The sequence below is a fragment of the Phalacrocorax carbo genome, chromosome 5 (genome assembly GCF_963921805.1).
Source record: "Phalacrocorax carbo chromosome 5, bPhaCar2.1, whole genome shotgun sequence".
Taxonomy (NCBI): domain Eukaryota; kingdom Metazoa; phylum Chordata; class Aves; order Suliformes; family Phalacrocoracidae; genus Phalacrocorax; species Phalacrocorax carbo.
Window position 1 is genome coordinate 70,371,487 of NC_087517.1, and position 10,878 is coordinate 70,382,364.

The window sequence follows — 10,878 nt, forward strand, 5'->3', positions numbered from 1 at the left end:
AAAATTAAAATATCCCCAGATGGATGTTTGGTGCTTGTGGAAACCGATGGTGTGACTTGTTCCCTGTAGAAAAGAGCAGTTGGTTGCAGACAGGGTTACGCTAAATTGCTTTAACACTTTTAAACGGACTCAGGAGATCCAACTGCAGTTGTCTACACCCGCCTTGGGCAGGGGGAGGGAGTGCTGCTTCCCACTGCTAACATCTCACGCGTTGCATGGCCAGCTCCTCGTCCTCATGAATTTCCTTCTTTGTGTTGGGTGATATTTATGTAACTGAGTGAAGATATCTCGGACGCACGCATCACACCTAACAGCACCCAAACCAGCATTCTCAGTACCACTGCTAGCCTGTATAGTGTAAAACATCGCCCGTCCCATCTCAAATATCCACATTTTATCGCCCACAGAAGCATCCCTTTCCCTGGGGTGTCTGCCTTAGATGCACACGCAGGTGTCTAAAGCCAGCTGAGATTCGTCCTGCCCCGTGTGTCTCTCTGTCCTTGCTCAACCCAACCTTCCCCTTTCACTTTTCTCTCTTCCTCAGGAAATGTGGAAAATGCAAATTTCTCTTTCTTGGGTTCAAAATGTCTTTCGAAGCCAGGCACGGTGGTAAAGGCAGACACAGAGAGGAACCCACCAGCGTTTGGGTAGGGTCTCCTTGCTTCTTCCACTAGGACCTTAGAAGGGGTTTTTGCTCCAGAGCAGTAACTGTGTCTAAAATGAGCCATTCTGATATCCCCCAATTCTCTTTTGAAACTGAGAGATACCTTGGCCATCGATTTTAAAGGGAGTAAGGCCAAACCGAGACGCTCCCCTTTCGGTGCTGCACTAAGGGGAACTGAAGGTAGCTTGGTTTCCAGCCAGCCTGGAGAGAAAAGGGTTGTGATCCAGGTTCCTGGTCCTTCCCATATATCTGGATGGCACGCGATGGAGAGGAGTCGCCACCCCAGCGCCGGATTTACACCTTTGTAAGCCAAAGCCTTCAACTCCTTTTTAATCAAAGGAAAAAAAATTATGTTTCTCTGTTTCTGTGCCTTTTTTACCCCCCAGCTGGAGGAGGCTTCCAGAATGGGATTCATTCCACCCTCTTTTAGATTCAGCTCACATTAAGACCCAAATGTGAGTGTCTTTACCTATTTGTGAGCTGAGGTCTTGTTATAGCTAGCGCGACTCTGGCTGGTACAATCAGCGGGATTTATCGATCTCTTCAGCTGACAAAATGTAGGTGTCTGCCTTGCGGTGACCCACTCCGGACCCCACTGATGGGCTCGACCAAACCTTCCTTGGTCATAAAGGGAGCCCAAGTACCCTGTCATCGCGTAGAGGTGACATGGTGTTTATATAAAGTTAAGGAGGTCAGTCCTTCCCCTAAAGGCGTTTGAGGTGATTCCCAGCTCTAATCACTAAGTATCTAAACAAGGGGAGGTGGCTCCTACCCCTGCGATAGCGGTGTTTGCTCAGCTCTCTGTTTAAAACGGATTTAACTAGAATTAGGGCAGCTCCGCCTAAAAGCGTGAGCCTAGCTGGCTCCAGCTAAACTCTGAGACGCAGCGTGTGCTTTCTGCGGGGGAGCCGGAGGACAGTTTCAGACACGAGCCCCCAAACACATAATAATTACGATGTTAAACCACTGTTCTCACTGCCCTATTTCTGCTTTCTTACGTAAAATAAATTCCAGTTGGAAACTCATTTGCATCCAGAGTCCTGGAGCATTTAATGTGACACGAGGACAAGCTAAAGCACCTTTCCAAGGACGCAGCTGTAGCTGCAGCAGCTCCTGCCCTTTCAGAGGAGAGGAGCTCCAAAGCAATTGGCAGCAAATCAGCGTGAACGCGAAATGAGATGCGAGGCGCCGGCCTCTTCGCTGCCGGTTCACCATGACCCACCAGGAACAGGGGGCTGCGATGCTGGATGCTCCTTCTCCCCTCTGTAACTCTCCTGGAGCCGCATGAGGTGTTTCCCACCACCCTCACAGTCAGGTGTTAATCCCACAGAAGCCAGCGAGGGCCGTTAGACGCCGCTAACCGCCGGTTTCCCGCAGCACAGCAAGCGATGCTTGCACAATGAGCAAAATGCTTTCGGTTTTGAGAGCGGCAGCTCCGGCAGGAAGCTACAAGGAGCAGAGCCATAGAGCTGTAGCCACAGACTTGTGTTTTTAAGACCCTAGGAGTCTGTGTTCCCGTTTAAACACGGGGTGATGGTGAAGGCAAGACCAGCTGGACACAAAATCATTGGATATTGTTGTATTTTACGTATTGCCAAATAACGGCTGCGGGTGGCTGCAGCAAGAAGAGGCGCCCTGGGACCGTAACTAAAACATAAAAAATAATCTTGAGTCCTTTAGTTAAAGAAGAAGGTGGCAATCTTCCCCGCATGTAAATTAAACAGCATCCTGAGGGTGACAGTCACAAGGAGCAGAAGCATGGCAGGGCAGCAGGAATTGTACGCAGAGGTCCCAGTTCAGGGGTAGGACCTGACGAACGCACCTGGAGAGATGCAAGATGCAGAAGAGAGGTGAACCTCGCTCGCCAGGACCATGCACCAGCAAGTGCTCCATATTGCAGCTAAAGATAAACCTGAGACGGTCTGTTGTGAAATTGCAGCATGGGAAATTCCAGTTAGAAACCAAGGGAGGAATAAAAAAACCTATAAGGGAAACAGGGGCCGGGGAGGGTGTGAAACCTCTGCCCTGGGTGGTCCCCAAGGCTCAGCGGGACAACGGGGTCTAAGCTGGCCCTGGCTGGTGTGGGCGGCTGTACTGGAGAGCTCCCAGGGTCCCTGCCATGGGGGGCCGGCACAGCCCCTCCCGGCAGCACAGCTGATAAGAGAGGAACGGGAGCACAAACAGCCTGGGAGGGTGTTTGCCCCAGGCTGACAGTGCCAGCCAGCCAGGAGACGCTTGGCTGGATTAAATAATAACCAGGGAATTATCAGGAAGCTTTGGGAACAAAGCAGGACTCAGCCGACTGACCCTGGGTGACTGTTAGTTGTGTTAATGTATCAACAAATTGCTTTGAACCTGACTTGATTTAATCCAGCTGAGCAGCTTCTCCCTCCAAGCCAAGTTATTACATGTCTTTAGGACGGTGCCAGGGCTAAGCCATTGCTCCGGGTTTCACCATGGTCCTGTTAGAGGCTGCAGCCTGTACAGGCTGAGGGAATACACAAATTGGAGTATTTTTGCTTTTTTTCACGTATGCAAGCTCTGTGCACCATGCAGCGGCTCTCTCTGCAGGAGGCGGCAGGAGAGGCATCGGGGCAGGCAACGGCACCGGCCCGGGCTGCCACGGGCTGCAGAACATGGGGTCTGAGGGAGAAGATGCCCAGCAACACCGTAGCTCCTGTGCTCTGCTCTGGTCGTGGCACTGTGGGGATCATGGCTTCTATTGCTCTCAGGAGGGAGGCGGAAAGCAAAGGTGTGGAGCAGCGGATAGGGGCTGCTTGAGAGTATCTGCCTTTGGGGAGATTCATCTCTGCTGCAGCTTAAAATGCTTTCAAATTGCCTTCATTGGCAACAGAGGTCACCCAAATACCGTATTTAACTTAAATTTTCAGCTCTCTAAAATTGAATGAGAGGTACTCAGTTACTTGCTGTCATCTATACTTCTCTTGCTGAAGGGCTTGGCATCCTGACACTAGTTATTATGGCCCTCAATGGCTTTACAGCGTTGTCTTGAAATGGAATTTAGTGGAACAGTGGAAATCACCCCCTCTTTATTCTGATTTGCAAAGCAAAAGGGAGAGCAACACATGACACAGCTCGTCGTTTGAGTCCAACCAACTGGAGAAATCTTTGCTATTCTCTTCTGGTTTAATTTGGCCTGATACCTAGGATTGAATAAATGGTAGAGGGCAAAATATTAAATGAGGAGTAGCGCATGCTTGTAGTTCTGTACCTGTGTCTTCATTAGGTTAAATTAACTACAAAGTATAATTATCAATGTCTGGAGAAATGAGTGAAATTATTAGTACCCTGAACCACCTGAGGATATCGAATCAGCCAGTGAAGCCTCTAAGTGCAGAAGACCCAAAAATGAGATATTTAATAAAAAACTGAGGCGATCACCCACATCTCCATTCTATGCGGCCATAAATTTACAACATTCAAGATCATTTTATTTTTGTGAGTCTCCTCAAAGCCTCCTTCACCTCCTTATTCCTCAGGCTGTAGATCAAAGGGTTCAGCATGGGAGTCACCACAGTGTAGAGCACCGCAGCCCATTTATCTTCTCTTGAGCTGTCTGAGCTGGGCTTTAAGTACATAAAAAGCGATGTCCCATAGAAGATGCTCACAGCGGTGAGGTGGGAGGCGCAGGTGGAGAAGGCTTTGTGCTTGCCCTTGGTTGAACTGATGCTCAGGATGGCAGAGATGATGGCCACGTAGGAAACCAGCACAACCAGGCTGCTGGACACACCGAATAAAGATGCTGAAGTTCTTAGGATGATGCGGCTGAGGGTGGTGTCGGAGGTTGAGAGTGATATCAGAGGGGAAATGTCACAGAAGAACAGGTTGATGATGCTGGAGCCGCAGAAGGATAAATTGGCCATGCAGAACGTCTGTCCCATGCCGTTTGTCAGCCCCACAAGATATGACCCAGTCACCAGCTGGGAACAGCATTTTGGGGGCATGACAAGGTGATACACCAGGGGATGGCAAACGGCCACGTAACGGTCGTACGCCATCATAGCCAGCAGGAAGCATTCGGTCATCCCAAAAAGATCAAAAGTGAACACCTGAGCCACGCACCCAGCATAAGCGATGCCCTTCTTCTCTGATATAAAGTCAACCAACATCTTGGGGGCGATGACGGTGGAAGAACAGAGGTCTACAAAAGCCAGGTTACCCAAGAAATAATACATGGGGGAGTGGAGCTGAGGGCTGGCCCTGATTAACACAATCATCCCAAGGTTCCCCAGGATGGTAACAAGGTAGGTGATGAGAAATATCAGAAAGAGGGTGACCTGAATCCCTGGGTCCTCTGAGAACCCTGTTAATCTGAACTCAGTCACTCGCGTGCAGTTGCTTTCTGCCATTAGTTGGACACACGCTTTCTGTGTGAACGCCTTGCCGGAGGTTTCTTCTACAACAGGCAGGTATCTCCCAGGTGGAAAACCCTCTTTCCAGTGCGACTGCTCAGAGACAGTCATACAAGATCTAAAGGAAGGGTTTAGGCACAGATCAATTAGAAACTGCTTGTCAAAAGTCATGTCACAGTGTGGGTAAAACAAATGGGCTGCTGCAAAAGCAAAGCCTTGCTCGAGCTGTAAAACCGCACAGCGCAGCGCGGTCCTCTGGCTCGCTTCTGGATGTTCAGCAACGAAAAGCCGTGGGGAGGTTACACGCAAGGTAGCTTTACCTCGGTGCTGTATTTCACCCCCTTTGCTAGCGTTCAGCCTGGGACTCTGAGGTCATCCAGCTCAACCTGCAACGCAGAGAAACACGGTGCTTTTACAGCGCAGAGCTGATTCTTCATCCTCTCGTCTGCATTTGCCACCTGCTTCCTCCCTCTTTGCTGGGACTTCTTCCTAACTATGCAACCTTACACAGCTGTTTACATTGGTTTCCCCTCCCTCCTGATACAGTTTTAGCTATAAAAACTTCAGCTATAAAACTTTAGCTATAAAAACCTAGCTCTTTAACCTCTTCCTAGTGTTTTCAAATGGAAATGGGCAGCCCCAAAGCTGAGCAATCTCTCCTTGAAAATATTTTTTGGGCAAAAAAGATAACCTTTTGGCCCTGCCTCATCTCAGCAACAGTAAGCTCCCTAAATGTTCTTTACAGGAGAGCTTCGGGTCCTCATGCAGGAGCCGTCTGTGGTCAGTGGGGAGGGGGGGGGCCTCCTGAGCGTGATCTCCAGACCTCCCTTCTCGGCAGCGGTGTGGTGAGCACACAGGACAGCCAGCAGCTCCCTGGTGGTGGGAAGTCCAGAGTATCGTGAAGACCTGAAGCCCAGGGCCATGCAGGTAGGGCATGAGATGAAGATAGGAGCTGTTTCTTTTTTGCAAGAGAAAACTACGGGAGATGGGAGGCTCCGCACGCGCTGGCCTTGCTCGTGAGTCTGGTACAGGAGCTCCAGCTTGGGCTGAAAGGCGACGATCCTCACTTAGATCTCAGCATTATCTCTGCTTCCCGCCTGATGCTCTTGGAGATGGAAGTGAAGACGCGTGTGCCTGAAGCTCTGCAGGAGAGCTTGAAGGTGAACCACTGTCAGCAAACACCCTTACTGTTTCACATAATTTGGGGATTTGGGGACTGAGGACCTCTTTGAGCCCCAGGAGAGCGACAAAGCCCAAAGCACATCATTATCTTCTCTTTGCACTTCTTAGTTTGGAGACGTGTGCCCAGAGGAGACGATCTCAGCTTGAGCAAACAACAGGGCTTTGGACTCTCTTCAAACCACAGAGCAAAGCCCCATTTTCACGTTCACTTTTTGAACATTTCTGAGACAGGAGCAGCTCCACAAGTGCCATGTTTGACATTATCATGCCAGGGAGCTGAGGGGGACCTTGTTGAAGGGCGCAGTCCCGCAGGGGCTGAGCCAGGGCTGGTAAGAGGGTCCATCAGCAGTCCCAGGCACCATGGACGATGAACCACCTTTCTACCCATCTTAAATCTATCTTAAATTCCTTGTTTGCAAACCATAGCTCACAAGTCTGGCTGCGAGGAGCTCATAGAAGATTGTGGCGACCTTGCTAAAGTTGAGGTAAATGCCATCCACTGCTCTCCTTTTCACCCACACAGCTCATCACCCAAGGCACTCAGGTTGGTCAAGCATGACTTACCTTGGTGCATCCATGTTGGGTACTCACGGTCACCCTCCTGTCCTTCCTCTGCTTGGAGAGGGCTTTTGGCGGGATTTGCTTCTTAATCCTGCAGGGGACCGAGGCAACCCGCAGTCCTTGTGCCCTCCGTCTTGGTGATGACATTTACCTTCTTCCACCCATCAGGCTGGAAATGCACCAGCCAAAAGGGCAAGTGAGAGGCTGAGGGAGAGGTGCCCAAAACTGGAAGGAAGGGGATGGGAAGGATCAGATAAGGAGCATAAAAGACTGAAGGGGGCAGCAAGTGGAGAAAAGGGCCCTTCTGAAGGGATGAAGGAAATTGCTCGGGTTGGCTCTGTCTCCAGTGGCTCTGGTGGAGGTTCCTAAGCCCAACAGGAGATGTGGTGAGCCTCTTTCTACACCCTTTTCACACCCAGCAAAGGTGAGTGCCAAGGGCAGCAGAAACCACTGTGGGATAAGGTTGGATGATATATTTTGCACAGCAGGAATGCAGAAAGCCCTGACCCACACCCTTTGCCGAGCAGCTAGTGGGGTGGCAGGCTGAAACCTCCCAGAGCCAAACACAAACAGAAAGTAAATGTCACCCAGCTTTGCCCCAGCGTTCAGCCAGATCCAGGCTGTGTCATGGCAAGGAGAAACGGTACAAAGTGGGGTTGGGTTTGGCATCACCTCAGATGCCGCGAATTGGTGTTTTACAAACTTGGAGCCAGAGGCTGCCCTTCCCTGATGGTGCATCTCTGGGAGCAAACCCACATGCTCTGGGCAGCATTTGGGGTTTAAAACCCTTCCAGGGTCACATCCTTGCCTTTCCTTTTCTCTCCAGCAGAAAAATCAGCTGCAGAACATGGTGCGATGCTGTGATGAGCCCTGACAGGTCTGGTCCAGCCTGGGGCTGAGTCCCTCCATCCTCCTTCCCGCTGTCAGCGCTGCCTCTCACACCTCCTCATCTCCCTGCTCAATACCGGCCCTGCGGCCACAGCCCGGCTGACAGCAGGAGATGGATGGGGCCAAGCCAGCGCCGCGGGGCATGGGACACGTGCAGGGATGCGACGGATGCAGGGGGCTTGGGGAGATGGTCCCTCCCCGGATTGCATCAGTCCCGGTCCCAAAACCCAGCACTGCCCACACAGCCTCCCTTGGCCACTCTGCAGCGTACAGGGGCCAGAGGGTTTCCTCTCTGTTATGGTGGCCACGGGAAGGATTTAAGCACCAACCCTAAAGCAGAAGTGAAGCCTGAGTTCCAATCTGGAGAAAACAGCTGGCTCCGTGCACGGCAGGGAGGGATTTCAGCCCTTGCCCAATGCCACCATCACTGGAGTACCACTGGGGACAGAAAGCCATCAGCATCCCTGGGAGGACGGCCCCTGTTCCCTCCAAACCCATGCCCAGAACCCCAGCATCCCTCATCCCGCCCAAATACACTCCCATGGTGCGCAGTGAGGTGGTGGCCGTGGCCTGTTGCGGTTCGGAGGCGGGTGGGGGGCTCCAGAGTAGCCCCTCTGCCTTTCCCCCCCCGCCCCTGTGTCAGTCACCTCCCCACACACACCCCTCGCCCCTGCAGCGCCGGCTTGCCCTCATCCATCTCCCGCTGTCAGGCCAGTATCGAGCGTCGCGATGGGAGCCACAGGGTGCAGGGGTCTCAGCCCTGGGGCGGGACTGGGGGTCCCGGGTACCAGTGCAGAGACAGTACCAGCATTTGGGATGGGTACAGGGGAAGGGGGAGCACTATTCCCCTGCTCCCGGAGCTGCAGAGGCTTCGCACAAGCAGCCGTCACGTTGCGGATGCCTCAACGCCTCGCTGTGCTTTTTAATATTGGGTGTTGACGGCAGGCTGTCGGCCGAGCTGCCGGTGCACGGGCGGCTGCCGCACGCCGAGAGGGGCTTTGCCCGGGGGAGAGGGTTGGAGGAGCCCCCATCTGCCCCCAGACAGACGTGTGACATGAAGGGGACAAGGAGACCCCAACAGAGCTGTCCCTCCCAGCCCAGTGTACCCCAAGATCCAGCTGGGTGCTGGTGGTGGTCCCAGTGGTCCCAGGGTCACCGCTCGCCTCCCGTCCATCATCATTGCGTCAAGGCGTGAAGGCAGGTCGGGGAAGGGGGCCGTGCTCCAGCCCCCAAGGACCACTCTAGCTGCTCCAGCCCCTGCGTCTCCACCCCCAAGCTGGGGCATAAAACCCCTGGCAGGCTGCGGGAGAGAGTCCAGAGCTGGCGCTGCGCTGGGAGGGGGCTTCGTTGGGGTCCCCGCTGCCTCCATGCCAGGGAACGGAGCCACAGACACCTCCTGCCCACCCGCTGTACCCATGGCAGGTAACACCCCTCTCCCCAGCAACGCTCCCCCATACCCAGCGGTCGGGTCCCGTGGTGGTTTTGGGGTGCAATGCATCCCCTGGCCCCACAAGAGAGTGGGGCTGTGATGGGGGGGGGAGCAAAGCCCTACTTTGGTGAGGGCCAGGACCACCCTGATCCTCCCGACACCTCCGCAGAGGGAGGATGCGATGGGATGGCTGGCGGCGCACTGGGTCTGCTCCCACATCTGGGGTGCAGGATCAGCCCCCCCCCCCAACACCCTCTCACCCCTCCACAGCCTTCCTGGGGGGGCTGGGCGAGGGGCCCCCCTGCGGCGCTGGCCCTGGCTGGGTAGGTGAGGGGCCGGGGGCCGGCGGCAAGAACCGGCGCGTGTGCCACGCCACGGCACGGCTGGAGATGGGCAGCCTCTGGGAGGAGTTCAACCGCCTGGGCACCGAGATGATCGTCACCAAGGCGGGCAGGTAGATACCGCAGTGGGGCGGGGGGGGGCTGCCGGAGTGGGGGACACCCCCTTCCCACACCCCCTCCCCGCAGGAGGATGTTCCCCACCTTCCAGGTGAAGCTGTCGGGGCTGGACCCGCTGGCGGACTATGTCCTGCTCATGGACTTCATCCCACTGGATGACAAGCGGTACAGGTAGGGACGGGGTGGTGGGGATGTTGTGGTTGGGGGGCCCAGATCCTGGCGGTGCTGACCCCCTCCCTGCCCCACAGATACGCCTTCCACAGCTCCTCCTGGCTGGCGGCAGGACGGGCCGACCCGGCAGCCCCCGGCCGCGTCCACTTCCACCCCGACTCCCCGGCCAAGGGGGCCCAGTGGATGCGGCAGATCGTCTCCTTCGACAAGCTCAAGCTGACCAACAACCTCCTGGATGACAACGGCCACGTGAGCACCCAGCCCCAGTGTGGGCGATGAGGGGGGATGACACAAGGTACCCCTGCCCCGGGGGGATCCTGCCCACCTCCCCTCTTCCCCCCAGATCATCCTTAACTCCATGCACCGCTACCAGCCCCGCTTCCACGTGGTCTTCGTGGACCCACGACGGGACAGCGAGCGCTTCGCCCACCAGAACTTCAAGTCCTTCAGCTTCCCCGAGACCCAGTTCATGGCGGTGACAGCTTACCAGAACCACCGGGTGAGCCCCAGGGTGGGGGGACAGTGGCGTGCCCCCCCAGGGATCCCCTGACCCCGCTCCCCTCCGCAGATCACCCAGCTGAAGATCGCCAGCAACCCCTTCGCCAAGGGCTTTCGGGATGGAGACCCCGAGCCGTGGTAAGGCCCCCTGACACCACCCCGACACCATGATGAGGGGCTACGTGCTGCCCCCCCTGAGCCTCCCATCTCCCTTGCAGGTGTGGGGTGCCGGCAGGGTCCCTGCTGGGTGCGATGCCCCGCGCTCGGGCCACCACACTGCCCTCCCGCCCTGAGAAGCAGGAGAAAGGTAGGGGGGCTGGGGGGGGTGCTGACCCCCTGCTGCTGTGTCTCCCCCCGCCAGGGGCTCCCCACAGCCATGGGACACTGGCCGCCAACATGCCCCCACAACCAGCCGCTCCCCCCAGCTTCCCCGAGCTGCCCGCACCCCCTTTCCAGCCCCTCGCCTGCCCCACCAGTGTCTATGTGGGGGCCAAGCCCCGCACCCTGCCCTACCCCCTGCCCGCCTTCCCCCCGCTCAGCACCTACCGCACGGCCGCGGCCCCCGCCTTCAGCTACGGGCAGCAGTGATGAGGCGGGGGCCACCCTCCACCCCCCAGGACCCCTTACCCAGCCCGCGGCAGAGGGGACAGAGAC

The 10,878-nt window shown here is 55.4% G+C and overlaps 2 protein-coding genes across 3 annotated transcripts; one reads left to right on the top strand and one right to left on the bottom strand.

Moving 5' to 3' along the window:
* Positions 1-1,695: 1,695 nt before the first annotated feature.
* Positions 1,696-5,034, bottom strand: LOC104046305 (olfactory receptor 5G9). Of its 2 annotated transcripts, none has more exons than XM_064453052.1 (2): positions 4,129-5,034; positions 1,696-2,047 (listed from the first exon to the last, which is right to left on the bottom strand). In XM_064453052.1, exons 1-2 carry the CDS (start codon positions 5,032-5,034, stop codon positions 2,021-2,023), a joined length of 933 nt encoding a protein of 310 aa, XP_064309122.1. In that variant the 3' UTR covers positions 1,696-2,020. The 2 variants fall into 2 exon arrangements, with proteins under 2 accessions (XP_064309122.1, XP_009504723.2); XM_009506428.2 differs by having other exon boundaries at positions 1,822-1,841; positions 4,125-5,034.
* A 2,573-nt stretch (positions 5,035-7,607) lies between these two features.
* On the top strand, positions 7,608-10,812 carry TBX10 (T-box transcription factor 10). The gene is given in 7 exon segments (XM_064453278.1): positions 7,608-9,090; positions 9,368-9,551; positions 9,625-9,726; positions 9,804-9,975; positions 10,070-10,225; positions 10,295-10,442; positions 10,586-10,812. Coding segments are annotated over 7 exon segments (1,044 nt in total). The 5' UTR covers positions 7,608-9,035.
* Positions 10,813-10,878: the final 66 nt, after the last annotated feature.